The sequence below is a fragment of the Medicago sativa genome, chromosome 6 (assembly GCF_051527215.1).
Source record: "Medicago sativa cultivar Bolivia chromosome 6, Bolivia_mono, whole genome shotgun sequence".
NCBI classification, from domain to species: Eukaryota; Viridiplantae; Streptophyta; class Magnoliopsida; order Fabales; family Fabaceae; genus Medicago; species Medicago sativa.
Genome location: NC_140754.1, coordinates 26615962 through 26642550, shown reverse-complemented (window position 1 = coordinate 26642550; position 26589 = coordinate 26615962). Strand labels below are relative to the sequence as shown.

The 26589-nt window shown below is 32.7% G+C and overlaps 2 protein-coding genes and 1 pseudogene across 4 annotated transcripts in view; all 3 read left to right on the top strand.

Moving 5' to 3' along the window:
- The window catches only part of LOC146914218 (receptor-like protein EIX2), a 57629-nt gene extending 32824 nt beyond the window's left edge, over positions 1–24805 (top strand). Inside the window, exon 2 of the mRNA XM_085717122.1 lies at positions 24637–24805. The gene's annotated coding sequence lies outside the window, so the exon portion shown is untranslated. The remainder of the gene's footprint in view (positions 1–24636) is intronic.
- On the top strand, positions 1109–24805 carry LOC146914219 (receptor-like protein EIX2). 2 transcript variants are annotated; one of them, XM_085717124.1, is made up of 2 exons: positions 1109–4511; positions 24637–24805. In XM_085717124.1, the coding sequence occupies exon 1, from the start codon at positions 1152–1154 to the stop codon at positions 4506–4508; it is 3357 nt and encodes a 1118-aa protein (XP_085573250.1). In that variant the 5' UTR covers positions 1109–1151; the 3' UTR covers positions 4509–4511; positions 24637–24805. The 2 variants fall into 2 exon arrangements, with proteins under 2 accessions (XP_085573250.1, XP_085573249.1); XM_085717123.1 differs by lacking the exon at positions 24637–24805 and adding an exon at positions 4905–5065.
- Positions 20825–24805, top strand: LOC146914220 (receptor-like protein EIX2; annotated as a pseudogene). Its single transcript, XR_015014046.1, has 2 exons — positions 20825–24235; positions 24637–24805. The product of XR_015014046.1 is annotated as a receptor-like protein EIX2 (transcript).
- Positions 24806–26589: the final 1784 nt, after the last annotated feature.

The following is a 26589-nucleotide window of genomic DNA, read 5'->3' as shown; positions in this document are numbered from 1 at the left end:
CTGGTGCCCTATTTTCTAAATTGCTTTGCATGTAGAAATTATTTTGATTTTATGTTTGACATACATATATTTTCTAACTTGCTTTACTAGTAGAAATTATTTTGATTATATGTTGGTCATAAGTATAATTTCTAACTTGCTTTGTAGGGTAGGAATTAATTATGATTTATGTTTATCATACATATTTTCTCTGGTGCCCTATTTTCTAAATTGCTTTGCATGTAGAAATTATTTTGATTTTATGTTGGTCATACATGTATTTTCTAACTTGCTTTACGGGTAGAAATTATTTTGATTTTATGTTGGTCATACATATATTTTCTAACTTGCTTTACGGGTAGAAATTATTTTGATTATATGTTAGTCATACATATAATTTCTAATTTGCTTTGTAAGGTAGGAATTGATTATGATTTATGTTGATCATACATATATTTTCTCTGGTGCCCGATTTTCTAACTTGCTTTGCGGGTTGAAATTATTTGGATTTTATATTTGTCATACATATATTTTCTAAGTTGTAGAAAATATATGCTGGTCATACATATATTATCTAAGTTGGTCAAAAAAAAAAGTTGTAGAAATTATTTTGATTATATGTTGGTCATACATATAATTTCTAATTCGCTTTGTAGGGTAGGAATTGATTATGATTTATGTTGATCATACTTATATTTTCTCTGGTGTCCGATTTTCTAACTTGCTTTGCGGGTAGAAATTATTTTGATTTTATGTTTGTCATACATATATTTTCTAACTTGCTTTACGGGTAGAAATTATTTTGAATATATGTTGGTCATACATATAATTTCTAACTTGCTTTGTAAGGTAGGACTTAATATCCACACAAGTCAATTTAAAATCATGATAAGATAGCAATTGCTTTGTAAGGTAGGACTTAATATCCACACAAGTCAATTTAAAATCATGATAAGATAGCAATTGGACGTGTATTATTTGGTTTGATGTATATATGTAATGTTCTTATTTTATTTTCAATGAATATATATATTTTTAATAAAAGAATCTTTTGGTCAGTAGAAAGAGACATCCACTCCTTCGAGCAATCAATCTATATAAATCTATCCCATGAGTTTTTATACTTCCCAACTAAAAAGAAAAGCTTTAACAAAATATTTAACAGAAGCAAAATGAGCAATTATATTCTCAAAATATTTTATGTATTGCTTTTATTACTTACCTCAGGATCCACTCATGAGTTCAAAAATACTACAATTGAAATTGGTGAATCAAAGTGCATAGAGAAGGAAAAACAAGCACTCCTCAAGTTCAAACAAAGCATCGTTGATGACTCTTACATGCTGTCTACATGGAAGGACGATAACAAAGATGAAGACTGCTGCAAATGGAAAGGAATTGAGTGCAACAATGAAACGGGTCATGTGAAGAAACTTGATCTTCGTGGTGGTGATACACAATTCTTGGTAGGTTCAATTGATTTCACTTCGTTGATTGTCTTACAAAATATGGAATATTTGGATCTTAGCTATAATAGCTTTGATGGCAATTCTATTTCAGAACAAATAGGCTCACTTACCAAGTTAAAGTATCTCAATTTATCAAATTTTTTACTTGGTGGGAGGATTCCTTATCAAATTGGAAAACTTTTAGATCTTGAATATCTAGATCTAAGTGTGATGTTTTATGGTACAAAAGGAGAAATCCCTTCTCAACTTGGGAATCTTACACGTTTACGATATCTCAATCTAAGAGATAACAAAAATATTATTGGAGAAATCCCTTGTCAACTTAGAAATCTCTCACAACTGCGGTACCTTGATCTTGAAGGAACTTCTCTTTCTGGAGTAATCCCTTTTCAACCAGGGAATCTTCCCGTTTTGCAAACTCTTAAACTTGATGTGTATTTTGATCTTACAAATGATAATATAAATTGGTTTTCTACACTCTCTTCTTTAACAAGTCTTTCTCTGAGCGGACAATTTCGTAGTTTTGTCTCTTCTCACTACTTGCTTCAAACAATCATGATGTTTATTCCAAACTTAAGAGAGTTGAGGTTAGTTGATTTTGGTCTTATAGATACTGATGTCGCGTCTATGTTTCATTCTCATTCTAACTTTTCCAATTCTCTTACCATCCTTGATTTCTCTGGCAATATGTTGACATCATCAACTTTTCAATTCTTGTCAAATATTAGTCTTAATCTTCAAGAGCTTCGTCTTTCTGAAAACAATATTGTTTTATCATCTCATCACTATCCAAACTTTCCTTCTCTTGTCATCCTTGACCTCTCAAATAATAATATTTCATCATCCCAATTTCCAGGTAGCCGTAGTTTTAGCTCCAAATTGCAAGAGCTTTATCTAACAAATTGCATGCTTACAGATAAAAGTTTTCTTGTGTCATCTACTTCAGTTGTGAACTCTTCATCTTCCCTTCTCATCCTTGATCTTTCCTCAAATATGTTGAGATCATCAGAAATATTTTTATGGGCATTTAACTTTACCACTAATCTTCATAGCCTTCACCTTGATGGTAACTTATTAGAAGGTCCCATTCCAGATGAATTTGAGAAAGTGATGAATTCTCTTGAATATCTTTCAATCTCAGAAAACAATTTACAAGGAGATATTCCATCTTTCTTTAGTAACATGTGCACATTGCATACTTTATACCTATCAAATAACAACTTGAGTGGTGAAATTTCTAGCTTCATCAACAAAAATTCAGTGTGCAATAGAAACATATTTACAGATTTGGATTTATCTCATAATAGAATAACGGGCGCGCTACCTGAATGCATCAACTTGCTATCTGAGTTGGAGGATCTTAACTTGGAGGGTAATGCTTTGGAAGGTGAAATCAATGAATTACATCTCACCAATTTTTCCAAATTGATAGCATTATCCTTATCATACAACTCATTATCCCTAAAGTTTCCCCTTAGCTGGGTTCCTCCTTTCAAATTATCATCTTTGTTGTTGGCATCTTGCAAGTTGGGTTCAAGCTTTCCAAGTTGGCTCCAAACACAAAGATCCATAGTGCAACTTGATATTTCTGATACAGGGCTTAATGATGGTGTACCCGAATGGTTTTGGAACAACTCGCAACATATGATATTAATGAATATGTCGCACAACAATCTGATCGGTACAATTCCAGATTTCCCATATAAGCTTCCTCAAAGTTCGGCTGTATTTTTGAATTCAAATCAATTTGAGGGTGGAGTTCCGTCCTTTTTGCTACAAGTTTCACGTCTAATGCTCTCCGGAAATAAATTTTCACATTTGTTTTCATTTTTATGTGATAAAAATGTACCAACAACAAACTTGGTCACTCTAGATTTATCAAACAATCAAATAGAGGGACAGCTTCCTAATTGTTGGAATTCTTTAAACACGTTATTGTTTCTTGATTTGTCAAACAATAAACTTTGGGGGAAGATTCCACAGTCCATGGGCACCCTTGTTAAATTGGAAGCTTTGGTTTTAAGAAATAATAGTTTGAATGGTGAACTGTCTTCACATTTGAAGAACTGCCGAAATTTAATGTTGTTGGACGTAGGTGAAAATTTGTTGTCTGGCTCAATTCCAACATGGATAGGAGAAAACATGCAACAATTGATAATCTTGAGCATGGAAGGGAATCACTTTTCTGGAAACTTTCCAATTCACCTATGTTATTTAAGGCATATTCAACTTTTGGATGTTTCAAGAAATAACTTATCAAAAGGAATTCCAAAATGCATTGAGAATTTTACATCATTGTCTGAAAAGAGCATCTATACTGGTGAAACTGAAAGTAAAATTTATTCGACAACGGAAGGCTACCCTTACAGTTATGGTTCTAGTTTCGAGGATTATGTGTTTAACACAGCTATATTTTGGAAAGGTATGGAACGTGTGTTCAAGCGTCCAGAGATGCGCGTTAAGAGCATTGATCTTTCTAGTAATAACTTAACAGGTGAAATACCAAAAGAGATTGGATATTTGGTTGGATTAGTCTCTTTGAATTTATCAAGAAACAATTTGAGCGGAGAAATCCCATCTGAAATTGGAAATTTAGTTTCACTTGATTTCCTCGACTTGTCAAGAAACCATTTCTTTGGTGAAATTCCTTCCACTCTTTCCAACATCGACCGGCTTGAAGTTTTAGACTTGTCAAACAACTCTCTCTCTGGAAGAATCCCTTTTGGCAGACAACTGCAAACCTTAGATCCCTCAGGTTTTGAAGGAAATCTTGATCTTTGTGGTGAACCACTTGAAAACAAATGTCCCGAAGACGCGACGACAGTAAATCCTCAAGGGTCAGAAATTCATGGTGAAGATAGCAATTCAGTTTTCCATGAAGGATTTTACATGTGCTTGGGGATAGGCTATTTCACAGGTTTTTGGGGATTATTAGGGCCAATACTACTTTGGAGATCTTGGAGAATTGCGTATATAAGGTTCTTGAACAAGTTGATAGACTATATATATGTATTGGTAGCAATCAATGTGTCAAGGTTCCAAATTTGGCTCAAAGACTAGAAGGTACATAGTGCTAATGATTTTGATATTTTGTCATTTAATTTCTTTGCAAAGTTTTAAACCTTACAACTATATATATTTAATACTCCAATAATTAATTAGGAGAGTAATTTTTATGCACTTAGATGTAAAACCTTTTTAGACATGTGTCCATTCAAATCACACTAAAATGTCATTTTTATAGGTTAGTTCTTAAAATATCTACATGATATGATTTAATTAGATGCATGTGTAAAAATGTTTTACATTGTTAGCATATACAAATTAAATCCATTAATTATTTGGTTGGGATTTTTTTTAATTAAATTTATTTGATCATGAACATTTTGATTACTCTAATTTGTTTCTTGATCACCTTTAAATTAATGTTTGTATTGCACAATGTAAATTTTACAGGTTACAACATCCTAGTAGCAAGCATTGAGAGTTGCTGGACTGGAAGGGAAAATCATTGTTCCGTGAAGATTGTTAGTTCTTTCTTGAATAATGTTTGTATTCGAGATGTAATTTCTATTTCTGTCGAATCTATTAAAAGTATCGAACACTTTGTTTTTCTATTACTCAAATAGAGTTTAATCACACTTAAGCACTAAAACCTTAATAAACTATAAAACTAATAAAGTAATTTTCATCTAAATCAAAGGAACCCAAATGAAAGAAATGTTGTAAGATTCATAATATGTTTCATTACCTTGCTCGATCCACTCAAAATGAAACTATGCGTTGAAGGATGCGAACTCAAATTGTGTAACGACAACCACATTGAAATGACAACCTTCCTTCCCGTCAATGATTGCAAATCCCAAATCCTATTGTTTGTTATTACTAGTCAAAACCCTGCAATTCATTATCCTACCCAATCTATAAATCCAATATTGACATGGATGTATTTACACTAATCTCTGCTATAGATTCCCGCATTACAATTTAGATGGTGTGTAATTTACTCGACGATAACAAACAAATCAATCAGCATAAAATGGCAAGGACTTTACTTTTCCGAAGATTCATCACTGCCTGTTGTCTCAATCAAAACATAAAAGTTATGATGTGAACTAGGAAATGGATTCCGAGAACCTTCCATGTGACTATTGACTATGATCCAACCGGGTGAAGAAGAAAATAAGTTACAAAGTTCTGATTCTGATAATTTTCTGAGTAATAACAGTAAGAGTTATAATTTTACACGAGTAATTTGTCTCAATCCTATAGATTTTTTTATCAAATAATCTATAAAAAAAAAATTAATGTTAAGAGTGGTGTAAAACCAGCTTGTTATTGTAATGATCAGATATAACTTGGTACTTGGTAATTCACATTACAGTTGTAAGGATTATATGAAAACCTTAACAAAGAAACTCTCTGTAATGCCCTTTCTGAACCAATCATCTATAACTTTCAAGACTTAAGTATTGTAAATTTTTTTCCTTGAAAAGTAAGGAGAACCATTCTAGACTGCCCAAAAAATCATCTAATAGAAACTGTTATATGAAATTTCATCCAAGACTTCCCAAAAAAATGAATGGTTTTAGAAAGTGAAATTACCCTTCATTGTAGAGGAATGACATTATATTTTCCAATATGCACATACCAATATTCCACTAACCTAACTGGAAGAAGAAGTAGGACTAGGTAGCAAAAAGTTGAACCTCAGTTAAATCATTTGTCTTAGTTTTTCTCTGCCAATTGGAATGAAAAAAAATAAAGTACAAAAACAAATTAGCAAAAGATAATGGAAGAGAAAATTCAAAGAAGCATAAATCACAAGAATAAGTCTTTCAGCATTGCATCTGAGTTTTGTGTTCTTGGCACTTATAGATTTGCTGGAAGTTGGTAGCCTTCAACTCATTTCAAATTTTAAGGTTTATCTTAAGTTTGTGCATATAATACCTTTTGTTCATATAAAGAGAAGCTAATTTACAGCATAATTGTTGGTTTAAGACAAAAATAAAAAAAGATAAAAAGAGCTCTCATAAACTCTACACACAAGTCAGATAAAGAGAAAGATGTGTGTGTGACTTTGTGTAGATGAAAATCAATAATTTTTTACCACAGAAAAAAGTGTCAGGGTGTTTGAAAGAATGAGCAAAGAAGCTGAAATTGGGTCAATTGAATCATTTCTATAAACTATGCGAAAAAAGAAGCTGGATCGGCTTCTTTAAATTTTTCAAATGAATCATTTATATAAATTATGCGAAAAAGAGGTTTGTTCGTTAAATGAATTCATCAATTCCGAAAAAGAAGGGTAGCTATTCGATTAAGGATCACAACCCCTATAAATAAATAAGGTGAATTAAAGATGTCTCTTCTTCCTCTTCCTCTTACACAAACCTTATAATCTTCATATTCATTCAATACAACCAATGGCTTCTTCACACACCTTATTCGTTTGTTTTTATACTATCCCAGTTCTTACAACCTAACTAATGCATGTTTGATTCATATTCGGGTTGTTCCAACCAAAACATAAAAGGCTACAAAAATTGTGTGTGTGCCTTTCAACCCTAAACACCACACTCCGCTACTCCTACAACAAAACAAATTCCAGCCTCACTCCGCTATGAACAACACAGAGAGGATGGATTTTGTTTTGTTGTAAGAATAATGGAGTGTAGAATTTAGGGTTAGAAGGTCCACCCTATTTACGTAGACTTTTATGTTCTCGTTGGAACAGCCCGCAGATGAATCATCCGAGCATGAGGTAGGTTGTAAGAGAAGAGATAGTATAAAAAAAATAGATAGATATGGTTTGTAAAAAGGTCATTGATTGTGTTAAAGGAATTTGAAGATTATAAGGTTCGAGTAAAGAGGAAGAGAAGAGAGATGAGTTGATTTAATTTTCGATATTTATTTATAGGGGTTGTGATCCTTCTTTTATAGAGTCTACAAATTCATAGAAGTCAATCCAACTTCTTTTCTAATAATTCTTTTTAGAAAAGGTACACCAATATGGCAATATCTTTTCCCACTTAGTATTCAATATTGTTTGTGCACTGCACCCTACTTAGTTTAACCTATATATACATACAACAAGTTACTTTTTCCATTTGTATTTTAATTAAATGGCACTCATGGTTATAAAATTTAGCTTATAATTTCTAAAGAAACCAGAGCTTGAATCATATATAATTCAATGACTTAGTAATAATTTAGAAACAAAGTTAAATCCATGCATGCAGTAACAAAAATGAAAAGAACGTGGAAATGAAGAAAAGCAATAGTAATAGTAAAAAGCAAGCGTACACGATTGTTCTTCTGGTTGACGAAGCGAATTCAAGGAGGAATATCACCATCCATTTTCTCTATGACCTAGAAAACCAAATCAAGAAAGAAGAAGTGAATTGTTTATCTACGAGATTAGGGAAATTCTTAATACAGCGAATAAATTAACCACAAGAGGGATCACGAAGAGATTGTAAGTGAAACTTGAAAACTTTGACCCCGCTACCTTCCATGGTTTCCGCATAGGAATAGATTTGATTGGTTGATAGCAATTTTGCGAGCTCTGCGCTATGAACTCTCTCGCTATGAATAGCAATACTCGTATGATTTTACTGAAACAATATAAAGATAGAAAATGACAATTAATCAAGGCAGCGTCAAGATTGCTCTTTCTTCTCTAGTTCGATCAAAAACCCATTTTATAGAAATAGAAATATTTCTTCTCTAGTTCGATCAAAAACCCAATTTATAGAAATAGAAATATTGTAGAGAAATATTAAAGAGAGAGACAGATATTATACAGGTCTTATTAACGAGTACGGGGTCTTATTAACGAGTACCCCGTACGCTCTTTAAGCATTTTAAAAGAAGCAATTATTTGTTTAAAAAGTTAAATATTTCGATTTCCAAGACATTGATTACATGCATTTTCATATATACTTATTATTTATGGTCCTTAAAGAGTGTCACAGGCCACTCGTTAACATTTTCCATATTATAATTAAAATTTTCTTACTTACCATTTCTTATGTTCCATCATTGTATCACTCATAGTTTACTACAAAATCCAAAATTCAAACATCAATTATAAATAACATAAAACACCGTCCTCGTATGGACAATGCAAAATATATGCAAGGTACGGGGTTCGAACCCGGCCACCACCAAAAAAAATAAAATAACATAAAACACCATAGGTTGTTCAAATCCAACGTATCTATATCTTTATTAATATTAACATAAAACATTGAAGTTTGTACAAGTCCACGATGTCTATTTTTTAAAACGGAACTAGTTACAAACCCGTGCTTCGCACGGGTTGAATAACGTATCCTTTAAAAAAATTGTTCTAAAGGAAAACCGAGCATCTTACTGAATATTGCACAAACATTATAAACATTTACCAAAATATTTCTGAAAGCTCTACCAAGTCTTGATTCATGAAAATGGGATATATTTTGTTTATGAGACCATCATAATAATTAAGATGAAACTAATTGGAACCAATGAAGGAACAAATAATGTGCAAGAAAATAAAGAATAGAAGTATTCCACACAAGATTCCATTTGGCAGCTAACAAAAAGGGGGAATCAATAAAGAAATGGTACATGAAATGAGCAACCTTAAACCCAACCAATTGTTGGATATATTAGGTTTATCTGCAAAACAAAGGTGAAGAAATTAATGTAAATAAATAATACATGACCAAACTATCGACTAAAATAATACATGCACATAATATTGACCAGAGTCACATAATTCGCTGGGTTGAGTGGCGAACCGCGAATTGGTTCGCGCGAACCGATTCGCGGTTCTTTTGCGTATTGGTTCGCTCAGATTCGTGGAGAAATTCGTCAAAACTCGCGAACCAAGAGTACCTGCAGAAGCCAGCGTCGTGAGAGTAAGGGCGATAGCTGTGAGTTGAAGAACGATGTTGTAGCCTGAAAGTGAGAAGAACGCGAGCAAGAGTGAAGAAACTCAGTTGAAGAAACTGGACTGGTAGCGGCTGCTGCTATGAAGGAACGAGGAAGAAGATAAGGAAATTAGGGTTAGTGTGTTGGCTGGGCTCTTGCTGGACTTTACATTCTTTATATTGGGCTTTTCTAAATTTGGCCCAATGAATTGAGAATTGCTACTCAGAAGTAAACAATATAATAAGTATGGCTTTTGTGAAAAAAAATTTAAACGTAAACCAATTTTTTTAAGTTAAATATTTTATTTATTTTTTGTATAAAAACTCTAGTAAAAATAAATATTTTTCTTAAAAATTTATTGATGGCTTACTATATTTAATTAGGTAATATTAGTATTACGAACCGAAGCGTACCGAAGCTCTATACCCCTACACGTACCGAATTCCTCTAATGTCGCGTACCGCGTACCGACGCGAATTGCGAATTATGTGACTATGATATTGACCTCCAAGCTTGCATTGAGCATGAGTTAATATCAAAACAACGGGCCTAACATCCTTTCGAAACACAATCTAATATCAATTCCTATAAAATATATAGAAACACAATCATGAGTTTTCTGTATCATTAATTTATACTCAAGTAATGGAGGAATCATAAATGAGCATTTACAGAGGTTGTTTATAAACTTATATAAGTAACGAAACTGTTTATAAACTTATATAAGTAACGAAGCTATTCATAAACTGTGGGTAGCAGAAATATTCAATCTTTTACAGTATATACGGAATCATGAACACAATGAATAAGAACTAAAAGAATAAGCTAGATTAATAATCAAACAAAATGTCTTCATTAAAACACAATAATTAGCAACTAATAAGTAATTATTTAAAGACCAAGAAGGACTAAGGAATAACTCAGCAAGGACTGACATGGTCCAAGAAATCAATGCAGTATGACAGACTAAGACTCGCGCGGATCCTAAAGTGGTAAGAAAAAATGAGGTACCAGCTGAAGAAATATCCAATAAAAATCAAGCTCAAAATTCTTACCGCATCAGCAAAAACTCAAAATTCAAAATCAAGCCCATCTCTTTCGAGCCCTGCACCATTTTCTGTACACATCTGCAATCCATATTCTTTGTTAACACTCCGCCAATTGAATTCATAAAAACACAAAGAGGAACTCATCAAAGAATGCATATTTATTACTAAATTTTAATATTAATGTAATTGTTGACTTACATAATAAGTTGTGACAACAACAGCAGAATCACCTCCTACTAATTTCAGCTTCATACTGAACCATCCAAATCTATATCTTTGTTTTGTTTGAAACCCGCATCCTGTCAAACATTCAATACTTAAAAAATGGCCTCAAAATCTCAACATTAATGAATGCTAACAATTAAAACATTTGGTCTATGTTTAGTACCACATTTGTACCTTCCAAAATAATGTTTAACTTACTCAAACATGATTCAACCATAAATTATACTTTGAACTTTAGAATTGATCCTAGTCCCAAAATCAATTCTATCGAAAAGCTAATATATCTAGCTTGTGCGGTGACACAAGAATCAATTCTCAAATTTATTGGCATATATACATACACACACTGACAACTTTGATCCAAACTATCCAAAGTAAGTTTATGTAAATCATTTTTTAATGAATGTATAAAAACATAAACCATTGTACATTCAGCTCAATTTCAATCAAAAACGATTTTTGTCACAGCAGATGAAAACATAATAATAGAGTGTATGTGCAACAAAATGCTCATTTTAATGTTATGTGTCATTGTCTAAGGAGAGATACCAGATCTGTCCATCTGTAGAGGTAGTAAAATATTTTCCGACCACATTATGTTGTAGTTGTCTTCAAAAGATTTCATAGACATAGCTGCTTCTGCTGAATGATAATAAGCAGCTACTATGGCTGCAAGGAAAAGAAGATAGTAGTGTCACAAAAATGCAACATACCTCAGCTATATGTACATTTCTAATACATTTACCAAAGCAGAGGTCAAATAAGACAGGTTTAGCGAAATTGTTTATTTCCCACACCAGATCTGACAATAATAGAGCGATTGTGTAACAGTTAATCGTCTCCCCAATCCAATTATCCCTTTATGCCAGATTCAGACCAAGGAAACATGAAAATTAGGTTGAACTTGAAACGTGGCGGTGCATGTCAATCCCTATCATTTATAATTAAAATTTTACAATGCAAGGGATGCACCAGTGCCATGATCCGTTCATAGCTTTATTGACTGTTAAATTGAATTACAGTATTTGATGATCACTACACTGTCAGCAGGGAATGTACTACATTTAACAATCCACAGACTTTGACTTCACCTTATAATTGTGGGTTTCTTTCGCATATTAAGAAGTTGCGATCACCTCTTCATCCAAAGAAAAATAAATAAAAAGATAGGCATTTAAGGAGACTTTCACATTAGCTAATTTAGTAAATAGAGTCATACCATTCTCTTAGTTCACGACCAAAACCACTACGTTTAATGCCTCCCCATGGCGCTTGAGTGAGGCATTGCTGAGAGCAATTGACCCATACTATTCCGCCCTTAAATGCCTGCATCAGAGCAAGATAAACTGTTCAATTGCAACAACTATCCAATTATTTAGTTGTTTTCTTGATGACCTATAATCAGTCTCACCTTATTTACACGCTCACATCTTTCTAGACCATTTGATATTACAGCAGCACCTAAGCCATAGCTGTAGAGGACCAGAGTATATAACTTAGATACCGTTCAACAAATGACCGGAAAACAGTATACAAATGAAGTTAACATTAGTTCGCAGAAAACTGACTCACATGGTGTCATTTGCAATAAGGTAATTTGAGATTCTAAGTATGATCGCATCTTCCAAATAGAAGATTTTAACACTGACCTTTTCTAAGGTAAAAGAATGAAGCAGACACACCAATAAGTTTCCATATGGAGGGCCTTTCAGTTACTGTTATCTGCAGATCAAGTTCTTCCTCCACTTTTCTGTATATAAAGGTCATTCAGATTGTGCCATTGTGTATCAAAAGTAAAGAAATTACAGGCAATGAATCGAAATCTTATGAATCAAAGAGAAACTGGTTTAACAGAGGAAATCAAAGTTTGCAAGGAGGAAAATCACACACACGGACTATATAGAATCAGAATGATACCATACCTGTCCTTATTCTTTTGACCCTTCTTCTTATTTGTAATCCCACCACTGCGCCCCCTTAGTTTATTTTTATAAGCAGGTGTCCTCTTCACCATGGCCACAACCTGTGCAATGAATCTGGATGTTTTAATCTTCTGAAAACATTTCACAAATAACAAAATAAAGCAAGTTTCGATTAAGCCGCAGCCAATATGTCATGAGCCCAATTTTTACACCTGTGGCTGTCACCATAATTCCTATCATCCACTTTTCTTTCACGGGATCCCTATCAGGTTGTGTTAACAATTTCAGCTTAATGAATTTAGTGGTACACATCATATTTATTGCTTTAAGTCTCTAAAACTGCAACATAGTAGCTTAAAAAATCTTAACATACATCATGCTAGGATTAACAAATGAAAATATTTGACAGATAAAAATGAAACAAATGATGCTTGTTAATAGAAACTTGAAACTTACCAAATACAACAATATTAAAAAGCTAAGCTAAGACCATGATGAAATTCAATGCACACAAAGAACAAAGCTGATGCACATGCCAAAAACAATATATTAATTTAAAGAAGATTGAAAGAAATCCAAAATAGAGAATTTAAAGAAGTTCAAATTACCCAATCTAGAAGATATATAAAATTCTCCTCTTTTGTGTTATTTCCCTTTCCATCATCACCTGCTCATTTGTTTGCTCTTCCTGCCAACACAAAATATGATGTTACTTATCAAAGCAAAACAAACATTGAGCTGGAATAAGTTATGATATCGCATCGTATAATCATTTTAAGCTACGTTACAGTACAATATTATCTACACAAAAATCCATAACATTGAAATCTACCACCAATAAGGAGGAAAGAAAATAAAAATCGATAAATAGTTTCAGTTCTGCCCCGATTTGAAGGGAGAAATCATTAACAAACATATTAACATTTCACATCACATGAACTTAATCTAAGTCAATTCACATTTCACAAATTGATTGTTTGCTAAGTCATTAACAAACAAATTAAGATTACATACCTCCTGAAGAGAAAATTGCAATATTGTTCGTTGAAAATCTGCACAAAGAAGACTACATAGCTTCAAATCAATTGATGCACAGCTTAATCGCAACTTTCATCAATTTATAAAGAAAAAACATCTTGCAAAACCAGTCAAGATTGATGCACAACCTGTTAAATAATTGTGAGCTCCATTCCAGGATGAGCTCCATACAGGTTGAAGAAGATTCCCTAGTCACTAAATTTGGTTTGCATTAGGTAAAAAAGACAAGCATGTTGATATTTACTTTCTCCATGCTTTAATTATCATATCATCCAAGGCTCAAGTAAATAGACTTAATTCATTTAAGGATAGATATGTTACTGTTACTTACAGTAACTTGTAATCAACTTAACAACATATAGCATAATGAAATTTGATGAAATCTGGCACAAATTATTATGAAACCATAGATATTTTTAAAAAAAAAGTACATATATCGAATGTTGTTTAGAACTCAAGTCTGCCGCACCGGAACAAACTTAGTTAAAAGTGTACCGGAACAGTAGTCCTATCGCGTGTGACTTATGTCCTTATCCTAGTTTCAATGTTCTGACCTCAAATCTGAGACACCACTTTTCCAAGGTATTGTCCGTATTGAGTATTGTGTAAGCCCTCAAAATTTGTTCTTAGTTGAAAAACATCTCAATGAGTAATGAGTTGAGGAGAGTGGTGTATATAAACTACTCTCAATTCCCAAGTAATGTGAGAAATTTTTGGTGTACTGTGACAAGAGTAAATCATGACCATGGTATATGCTCTGCACTTATATGTAACTATCACTCCTGGCACCACATTTGCCACACTAAACATGAGATATAGCATAATTTTGTATTTCAAAATTTTAGGGAATGTTTTACGGAACGGAACAATCTTTGCTTATATCTCAAATGGCCTCTCCTTGAGGCTGCAACAGTTTATATTGTATCTGAACTATGAACTAGTTTATTTTTACTCTTTAGGTTGGAAAAACCAATAATCAGATAATAACATATAGATGATGTAGTTCTTCTCTGGTTTTCATTAGGGAAAATCAATAATCTTATTTCAATTCCTAATGAAACTGCTTACTTTAATCCTTCAAACTATGAATACTAATTTCTGTGATATTCAGAATACAGATGGATAGTTTATTCTTCATCAATAGTTCCATATTCTACTTGCACATTTAGTTTGGAGTTTGTCTACATATTTGAGTGATATATTATTTCTTCCTTGTGTTGTGGTTTCAGTAATTATGTTTCTGGAAGGCTTACTTAGTGGGAATGAGGGTAGTCTTTTTTTATTTTATTTTAGAATATAGACCCATCTTGGTCCTTTACAATTTCTCTGTGGCTCAATTCAGTCCCCGACAAAAATAATACTAAATTAGTCCCTTTGTTATGATGATTCAGAGACTAAACTGGATCCATTATGAAAATGTCAGAGACTAATTTAGGCCCTTATGAATTGGGCTGAAGGAAATCGCAGAAGACGAAATTGGGTTTTTATTTTTTATTTTATGTTGTCGCTTGCTAGGAATGTGAAATTGGAGGGTGTTGGGACTTGAAATTGGTTTTATTTTCTGAATGAGAACAACTCTAACATTGTTGGAATTGAAACTTTTAAAAACTTATAGCTTCCTTGCATTATTCCTTACATTTTATAGAGTGGTTTTATTATGCCAAGTCTTGGTATAGAAACGGAGAAGTAGAATGACAAATAAGTTTTCTGCTGGTTTTTGCCCTTACCTGTCGGAGAGGTTCAGGTTGTTTGCTTTGGGTGTCTTGTTACTGGTATATCGTAATGTCGGGTTTTGGTGTGTCATGTGCTCGGTTGTGGTCATAGAGACGCATTTGATGTATCTACCTATGTGAGTTTGAGGGCATATGCCCCCTTCTATAAAAGACTTAAACAATCTTTCTAGAGAAAGTGCTTACTTTAATCTTGAATTTTATGTAATTGTGTTCCTTTGAGACTTGCTTAGTGGGAATAAGCTTGATTATAAGTTTTGATTTTAGGGGTAATCGTTCGTTTTAATATGATTATGTTTTTTTGATTAATTGAGTAAGCAGTAATAATACAAAAGTCTTTTTTGTTGTTGCTGGTTGGGATTTTGAACAATACTATTATCACTGCATAATTCCTCAAACTTTTTTTGTCGATATTGAAATTTATAAAAACTTGTACCATAGTATAATGTGATGATCAAGTGATGTTTTTTTATCACAATTTCTGGATGTTATCTTTTGCTTTGGCTTATTGACCGACTAGTATGAAGGTATTCATATTTGCTACTATTTTTTTGTTCTGCATTCAAGGTATTGTTAATCGTGCTTAAACTTAAACAATATTTGGTTAAATAATCTAACCAATTTATATTTATAGAAATCAATGCATTTGACCCCTTTGCTAATTCAAAGGGGTCATCATCGATATCTATGAAGCACAAACTTTGCATAAACAAGTTGACATTGCTAATTTATCAACATAGGAGGAGACATATAATTTGTCCAAAACGTGTCGTATAAATATAAGACACTGACGCGTGGTGGACACTAGGATACGTCTAATTTTAGAAGTGTCTCTGCTTTATAGTTCTTCATGCACTATATTTTAGAGTGGATTTATGCCAAGTATATGTAGGGAAATGGAGAAGTAGAATGTGCACTGTGAATAGCTCATTTTATCATAACTTGAATCCTAGGGTGAAACAAAATCAGAATATCACAATCTCTTAAAAGGATAATACATTCTTTGTTGAAAGCGTACAAGCAGAAAGCAAATTAGAAGTAAAAGAGAAAAAAACTGGAGAAGAATTTGTTTATTGCAATGAACTCAAAAGTGGTTACAGGTGTATTGCTAGTATTTATACATTATTTATGAAGCACGGACACCGGACATGACACGGACACTGACACTCCAACACGACATGTGTCCGACATTGGTACACGCATAATCGGAGGAATGTCCATGCTTCATAGTACATTAACAAACTAATTAGAATGCTAACAGAGCAATTAACCCTTCAACAATTCTCTTACAAGCTTTTGGAGTTCTGTTTGTGATGTTGTCGGATTTGAGTTCAATGTGAGGAATGTCATAAGAGAAAAAATAATCTGAATTGAATTAGTAAACAGTGGAATAAACAAACTATATGGAACAATACAGTTGTTCTAGGCCATAATACATTACGTAATTTACACCAAAAGATGTTGTTATAGGCCAAAGGTGTCTCCATTACATAACAGAATTTCGATCTACTCGAATGCCCTCCAACTTCATTCTCTCTGAAGTATACTAACTCCCCTCGACCTGTATATCACGAATTAAACTTTCTCTGAATATGTGTACGATATTATAGACGATGAATCTGCTATGACAATTAACAGAGGAGTCAATGTATATTTTAATTAACCGAAGTAGGAATGTCAAGATTTTCTTAAAAAATTTCACACAGAATAAATTGTTCAACAACTAAATGACATATCACAATTTTTTTACTTTTTTTTTCCGAAAGAATAGCGCCAAAATTATTTAGAAAGACATGTATAAAATATTGGTGTGTTATATTATTACCCCCTTAAAATAGTTTCGTCCCCGACACTACTAAGTATAAAAAGATTAAGGTAGAGTTCCTTCATTTAAATAAGATCATATGATACTAGAATCATTTTATCAAAGTGAATGGAGATAAAATATTCATAAACATAAATAGAATAAAATAATTATGAATATGTTAAAATTTGTCAAGATCATGGAACTCTATTTCATTACTTGATTAGCATGCTACTATAAAAAAAAAAAAAAATATTGGTCGGATAATGAGACAACACTTGCCTATTATTCAAATGCGTCGTACTTCTTTTATCAATACAACATTTATGATTAATGATGTTATTTTAGATGGATTCTAGTAACAATTATTTGGTTGTATACCTATTATTCAAACGTGTCGTACTTCTTTTGTCGATACAACATTTATGATTAATGATGTTATTTTAGATGGATTCTAGTAACAATTATTTGGTTGTATACCAATTTTAAAATTAAGTCCTAGCATAAAATCACATAGTCAATGAAACAATGTTCTATTCTAGACGTATGTGGATTTTACGCATAGCCAATGTCCAACTTCTTGGAAACCTTCATATTCAACAAATATGATATTAATATCTGGTATCATATACATATTGATGCAAATATAGAAACTTTTACTTTCTATATTAAGAAGTGTGAAGAGGAAGTGTTTTTTTTTTTTTTGTATCAACCGTGTTTAACCATCCTAATATAGAGGAATAAAATGTCAGGTTCCTGTTCAAAAAAAAAAAAAAACGAGGTTCATTACCATATCATTTTCCATCATGATTAATTGCATCTATGAGATATCTTATATCTATCTATTCCACCCCATGCTTCTGACAAGCATTTTTTCTAATCTAGATATAGCAAGTTGTCTGGAATTTATTTCTCGAGAACATACAATTTTGCTAATTCTTGAGAACAATTCTCAATTTTTATTTTAAGAAGTTAAAATGGAATATATTACCAAATGGTGCTATATGTACATAAAGAATTTACCACGAAGGGATAGCGAAAAACTTTATAGCCAATTAAAAGAGTTGTTGGCCACAAAACACGGTGGTCATGTTGTTATTGATTTTTTGTTTTGGGCAGTCAGTCAAATAGATATTTAATCCAATGAAGAATAAGCAGCCAACAAATTTGTGAAATTTCCGTGATGAGTTTATTCGCTCTACCTAGCATTTTCCTATATTACCATATCAAAATGTCCATCCTAACACACGGTGTACCAAAGAAAACATGAGAGACAGAAACAATTCTCAATTTTGCACCAATCTATAATATCCTTTGTGAAGCATTTCTCCGTCATAAAAACATTTACTGTAAAAAATATATGCAAATAAATTCGAAATACGGAAAGTATATAAATATATCATGATTAAAATATACCTAATTAGGCACTTAGTTAAATATGCTTCCATTATTTTACTCAAACCAAATGACCTTCAACAAGATTCAAAAAATCTTGTTGGAATATTTGCTAGTAGGTTTAAATAGGTATTTCATTTGTTTTGAGTCACCGATGGTTGAATTCTCAAAACTTAGTTCTTTAGATAGAAACTCATTCGTATTTTAAATTATTTGGGTGAGTATTTACTATAATTATTACTATAATTTATGATAAAAATGTTCTCAAACATTATTTCTAAATTTATTTTAATCTTATTCAAATAATTTAGTTAAATTAGACCCAATACAGTTGGGTAAATGGGAAAATTTGCGGTGCTCTAATATTTTTGTTAAAAATCATTTCAAATATCCATCCTAGGAACTGATTATAATTTATGTTGATCATACATATATTTTCTCTGATGCCCGATTTTCTAACTTGCTTTGCGGGTTGAAATTATTTGGATTTTATATTTGTCATACGTTTAATTTCTAATTCGCTTTGTAGGGTAGGAATTAATTATGATTTATGTTGATCATACCTATATTTTCTCTGGTGTCCGATTTTCTAACTTGCTTTGCGGGTAGAAATTATTTTGACTTTATGTTTGTAATTCATATATTTTCTAGCTTGCTTTACCGGTAGAAATTATTTTGATTATATGTTGGTCATACATATAATTTCTAACTTGCTTTGCAGGGTAGGAATTGATTATGATTTATGTTTATCATACATATATTTTCTCTGGTGCCCGATTTTCTAACTTGCTTTGAGGGTAGAAATTATTTTGATTTATGTTTGTCATACATATATTTTCTAACTTCCTTTATGGGTAGAAATTAATTTGATTATATGTTGGTCATACATGTAATTTCTAATTTGCTTTGTAGGGTAGGAATTGATTATGATTTATGTTGATCATACATATATTTTCTCTGGTGCTAGATTTTCTAACTTGCTTTGTGGGTTGAAATTATTTGGATTCTATGTTTGTCATACATAAATTTTCTAACTTGCTTTACGGGGAGAAATTAATTTGATTATATGTTGGTCATACATGTAGTTTCTAATTTGCTTTGTAGGGTAGGAATTGATTATGATTTATGTTTATCATACATATATTTTCTCTGGTGCTAGATTTTCTAACTTGCTTTGTGGGTAGAAATTATTTGGATTCTATGTTTGTCATACATAAATTTTCTAACTTGCTTTACGGGGAGAAATTATTTTGATTATATGTTGGTCATACATATAATTTCTAACTTGCTTTGTAGGCAGCGGCGGAGCCAGAAACTTTTAGTAGTGGGGGCAACAAACACACATTCATGTAGAATAAATTTTCAATTTAATCCTTAAACTATCACACTATTTTCGAATTTAGTGTAAACTATGTCAATATAATAAGGGATCCTTGAATTATATAAAATTCATCAATTTAGTCTCTACTATTAAGATATTAAGGATTAAATTCATAGATTTCATACACTTTACGAGCTATTCATAGATTTCATACACTTTACGAGCTAAATTGACAAATTTCACACGCTTTATTTGTTGACAAAAAAAAAATGGATTTCATAAATTTAAAAATTACCTACCTGCTAAGTTCTGAAACTATTATGATCTTTTTTTTAGGAACTGAAGAGTTAAAAAATAAGTCTAAAGCAAAACAAATGACTAACATACAATATATTTTCTGATTGCTGCAAATTTGATAGAAAGATCGTTAACCACTTCGAATTTAAATTTTTAAGTTTTACCATAACATATGGTATAATATATTGTCAATATCTTGCTAAAAAAAATGTTGTCAATATCATACAATTAAATGGAAGGAAACCAACGACAACAAAAAAGGATTTTAAGGGCTGCAAAACATAACACGTAGATTTTACCGAATGGGTCAAATGCATATAGTTGATCAAACTTCCTTTTTCAATAAACATATAAGTAAATTTGTATAGGCAATTATGATTATTATAATTTTATTCAAAAAATTTGTATAGCCACACACAAGTGAACGTGGCTCCGCCACTGTTGTAGGGTAGGACTTAATATCCACACAAGTCAATTTAAAATCATGATAAGATAGCAATTGGACGTGTATTATTTGGTTCCTTTTCTTTTGGTTTGATGTATATATGTAATGTTCTTATTTTATTTTCAATGAATATATATATTTTTAATAAAAGAATCTTTTGGTCAGTAGAAAGAGACATCCACTCCTTCGTGCAATCAATCTATATAAATCCATCCCATTAGTTTTTATACTTCACAACTAAAAAGAAAAGCTTTAACAAAATATTTAACAGAAGCAAAATGAACAATTATATTCTCAAAATATTTTATGTATTGCAATTGCTTTTATTACTTACCTCAGGATCCACTCATGAGTTCAAAAATACTACAATTGAAAGTGTTGAATCAAAGTGCATTGAGAGGGAGAAACAAGCACTCCTCAAGTTCAAACAAAGCATCGTTGACGACTCTTACATGCTGTCTACATGGAAGGATGATAACAAAGATGGAGACTGCTGCAAATGGAAAGGAATTGAGTGCAACAATGAAACAGGTCATGTGAAGAAACTTGATCTTCGTGGTGGTGATACACAATTCTTGGTAGGTTCAATCGATTTCACTTCGTTGATTGTCTTACAAAATATGGAATATTTGGATCTTAGCTATAATATCTTCTATGACAATTCTATTTCAGAACAAATAGGCTCACTTACCAAGTTAAAGTATCTCAATTTCTCAAGTTCTTTACTTGGTGCGAGGATTCCTTATCAAATTGGAAAACTTTTAGAGCTTGAATATCTAGATCTAAGTGACATGTCTTATGGTACGAATGGAGAAATCCCTTCTCAACTCGGGAATCTTACACGTTTACGATATCTCAATCTAAGAGATAACTTTAATATTGTTGGAGAAATCCCTTGTCAACTTAGAAATCTCTCCCAACTGCAGTACCTTGATCTTGAAGGAACTTCTCTTTCTGGAGCAATCCCTTTTCAACCAGGGAATCTTCCCGTTTTGCAAACTCTTAAACTTGATGTGTATTTTGATTTCACATATAGTAATATAAAGTGGTTGTCTACACTCTCTTCTTTAACAAGTCTTTCCCTTAGCGGACAATATCGTAGTTTTGTCTCTTTTCACTACTTGCTGCAATACAACATGAAGTTTATTCCAAACTTAAGAGAGTTGAGGTTAGTTGATTTTGGTCTTATAGATAATGATGTCGCGTCTTTGTTTCATTCTCATTCTAACTTTTCCAAGTCTCTTACCATCCTTGATCTCTCTAACAATATATTGACATCATCAACTTTTCAATTCTTATCAAATATTAGTATTAATCTTCAAGAGCTACGTCTTTCTGAAAACAATATTGTTTTATCATCTCATCACTATCCAAACTTTCCTTCTCTTGTCATCCTTGACCTCTCATATAATAATATTTCATTATCCCAATTTCCAGGTAGCCGCAGTTTTAGCTCCAAATTGCAAGAGCTTTATCTAAGAAATTGCAGTCTTACAGATAAAAGTTTTCTTGTGTCATCTACTTCAGTTGTGAACTCTTCATCTTCCCTTCTCATCCTTGATCTTTCCTCAAATATGTTGAGATCATCAGAAATATTTTTATGGGCTTTTAACTTTACCACTAATCTTCATAGCCTTGATCTTCATGGTAACTTGTTAGAAGGGCCCATTCCAGATGGATTTGGGAAAGTAATGAACTCTCTTGAATATCTTGTACTCTCAGAAAACAATTTACAAGGAGATATTCCATCTTTCTTTAGTACCATGTGCACATTGCATACTTTATACCTATCAAATAACAACTTGAGTGGTGAAATTTCTAGCTTGATCAACAAAAATTCAGGGTGCCATAGAAACATAATTAAAAATTTGAATTTATCTCATAATAGAATAACAGGTGCGCTACCTGAATGCATCAACTTGCTATCTGAGTTGGAGTATCTATACTTGGAGGGTAATTCTTTGGAAGGTGAAATCAATGAATTACATCTCACCAATTTTTCCAAATTGAAAGTATTATCCTTATCATACAACTCATTATCCCTAAAGTTTCCCCTTAGTTGGGTTCCTCCTTTCAAATTAACATCTTTGAACTTAGCATCATGCAAGTTGGGTTCAAGCTTTCCAAGTTGGCTCCAAACACAAAGATCCATAGTGGAACTTGATATTTCTGATACAGGGCTTAATGATGGCATACCCAAATGGTTTTGGAACAACTCGCAACATATGCTATTAATGAATATGTCGCACAACAATCTAATCGGTACAATTCCAGATTTTCCATATAAGCTTCCTCAAATATCGGCTGTAATTTTGAATTCAAATCAATTTGAGGGTGGAGTTCCTTCCTTTTTGCTACAAGCTTCACATCTTATGCTCTCCGAAAATAAATTTTCGCATTTGATTTCATTTTTATGTGATAAAAATGCACCAACAACAAACTTGGTCACTCTAGATTTATCAAACAATCAAATAGAGGGACAGCTTCCTAATTGTTGGAATTCTGTAAACACATTATTGTTTCTTGATTTGACAAACAATAAGCTTTGGGGGAAGATTCCACAGTCCATGGGAACCCTTGTTAAATTGGAAGCTTTGGTTTTAAGAAATAATAGTTTGAATGGTGACTTGGCTTCCACTTTGAAGAATTGCAGAAATTTAATGTTGTTAGATGTGGGTGAAAATTTGTTGTCTGGCTCAATTCCAACATGGATAGGAGAAAACATGCAACAGTTGATAGTCTTGAGCATGACAGGGAATCACTTCTCCGGAAACATTCCTATCCACCTCTGTTATTTAAGGAAGATTCAACTTTTGGATCTTTCAAGAAATAACTTATCAGAAGGAATTCCAACATGCTTAGAGAATTTTGCATCATTGTCTGAAAAGAGCATCAATACTAGTGAAACTGAAAGTCAAATATATTCGACAAGACAATGCTACCAATACATTTATGGTGTAATTTTCGATGATTATACGTTTAACATACCTTTATTCTGGAAAGGTATGGAACGTGGGTTCAAGCATCCAGAGATGCGTCTTAAGGGCATTGATCTTTCAAGTAATAACTTAACAGGTGAAATACCAAAAGAGATTGGATATTTGGTTGGATTAGTCTCTTTGAATTTATCAAGAAACAATTTGAGCGGAGAAATCCCATCTGAAATTGGAAATTTAGTTTCACTTGATTTCCTCGACTTGTCAAGAAACCATTTATTTGGTAAAATTCCTTCCACTCTTTCCAACATCGACCGGCTGGAAATTTTAGACTTGTCAAACAACTCTCTCTCTGGAAGAATCCCTTTTGGCAGACAATTGCAAACCTTAGATCCCTCAGGTTTTGAAGGAAATCTTGATCTTTGTGGTGAACCACTTGAAAAGAAATGTCCCGAAGATGCGACGACAGTAAATCCTCAAGGGTCAGAAATTCATGGTGAAGATGACAATTCTGTTTTCCATGAAGGATTTTACATGTGCTTGGGGATAGGCTATTTCACAGGTTTTTGGGGATTATTAGGGCCAATACTACTTTGGAGACCTTGGAGAATTGCTTATATAAGGTTCTTGAACAAGTTGATAGACTATATATATGTATTGGTGGCAGTCAATGTGAGAAGGTTCCAAATGTGGCTCAAACAGTAGAAGGTACGTAGTGCTGATGATTTTGATATTTTGTCATTTAATTTCTTTGCAAAGTTTTAAACCTTACAACTATATATATTTAGTACTCCGATAATTAATTAGGAGAGTAATTTGTATGCACTTACGATGTAAAACCTTTTTAGACATGCATCCAATCAAATAACACTAAAATGTCTGTTTAATTTTTCATAGGTTAGTTTTTTAAATATCTACATGACATGATTTAATTAGATGCATGTATAAAAAAGTTTTCAATTGTCGGCGTATGCAAGTTAAATCCATTGATTATTTAGTTGGGAATATTTTTAATTAAATTTATTCGATTACGAACATTCTAATCACTCTAATTTGTTTCTTGATCACCATTAAATTAATGTTTGTATTGCATAATGTAAATTTTGCAGTTTACAGCATCCTAGTAGCAAGCATTGAGAGTTGCTGGACTGGAAGGGAAAATATTCTGTTGTATTATAATGACAAGCTTGTTAGTTCTTTCTTGAATAATGTTTGTATTCGAGATGTAAAATTATGTGTTTGCTAGTCTTATTGACTAAATAAATTATGTGTTCGTAATGTTTGTTAGTTCATTCATTGAACTACTTGATTGCCACATCAAAAAGTATCCCAAATCTATTTGGATAAACTACAATAATCGCGCATTATATTATATATTTTCTATTGATAAAAGAAATTTAGGCAGTTGGGTCTTGAGGGCTCACATTGCTACTTACTTACAATCACATATTACTCATTAATGAGATTCTTACACTAACAGCAGAAGTTGAACTCACATCCTTGTAGAGTATGAGTCAACTTCTTACCGATTAAATCAATATATGTTATTTTATACAAATACATAGGAAAAAAGGGAAAACTTCAATTCTCTTCAGTGCCAATTTCAATGGGTAAGTTTGACTTATTAAAAAAAGGGAAACTTGTTAGAAAATCAAATCTCCGTGAAGGCCAAAAGCAACCATGCTCGAAGAATGACTAACAAGGCTGAAGAGAGACCTTAGTTGCATATAACACATGTTTGCGCATTGAACAGGGCTGAAAAGAGGTCTTGTTTTGAATTCGGACAAAATCACACCAATGAAAAACAAAGACGTGTGGAGCTAGCAAAGGAAATGGTAATCAATGGATAAAGTGTCTTCAAGCAACAACAACAAAAAACAGTCCTAAAACTAAGTGTAAAGCATCACTACAAGCATACTCAAAGCAACAAGATAAGAAAGCAAGAAAGAAAACAAACACACACAAGATGCTAACCCAGTTCGGTCCAATATGACCTACTCTGGGGGAGAGAGCAGCCCTCCAATCCACTAAGATGAAAGTGATACAAATAGGTTACAAGAAATTAGCTTGCAAGCTCACAAAGAACAAATCCTAATTTCTACCCATTTTCATGTCACCCACACTCACAATGAATCCTAAGAGAAAACACAAAAGGAAGCTTTTTGATCCTTCCAATGGTGAAATCTCACTACCCAGGGTGTTTACAATGTTTCCCAACCCAAGAGAACCTCACTACAAAGACACTCAACCCTAAAGTTACCTCCTTTGTAATCCAAGTTTCTCTATCTTCAACCTCTCCTTCAAAAACTAAACAGAAACACTTATATATCAGTCAAGCACAGGCAAAATCGTGTCACGATTGATGCGTACGACCAACCTTATCCTGAAAACGTGCCAAGCATGCCAAAAAAAAACATGCTTCCTGCCAAGAAAATTGTGACACGCTTACAAAATCGTGTCACAATTCTAAACTTTCTCAGAATCACAATTGAAGGCAATAACAACATTTCTCCACCCTGACTTCAAATTGGTGATGATGTTAATTTAACCATCAACCACCATGCTGCTCTCTCCAAAAGGGAATTACTCTTCAACAAACTTGATCAAGTCCAAGCAAAACCTTGATCTAGGCAATGACTTGGTAAACACATCCTCCAGATTCTCTTCCGATGCAACCTTTTCCACCACAATCTCTTTTGATTCAATCATGTCTCTAACAAAGTGCAAGCGAATGTCAATGTGCTTTGTCCTCTCATGATATACTTGATGACTTGCCAAGTGAATGACATTTTGGCGCTCACACTGTATCTTCACACATTCTTGAGTAATTGCTAACTCACCAATCATCCCTATCAACCATATGGCCTCTTTCACCTCTTTAACAAGGGCAATGTACTCAGCTTGAGTTGTAGATAATACCACCAAGGATTTTTTATTTTCCTTCCAACTAATAGCCGTTCCATGAAGGGTAAACACAAAACCTGATAAAGATTTTCTTGTGTCCACATTGCCCGCATAGTCCGCATCTAAAGAGTCTTTCTCATGAGCTGCTCTTGTGTACT

Excerpts from the sequence above, each read along its gene's own strand:
- LOC146914219 (XM_085717124.1), top strand. The coding sequence starts at position 1,152 with ATGAGCAATTATATTCTCAAAATATTTTATGTATTGCTTTTATTACTT.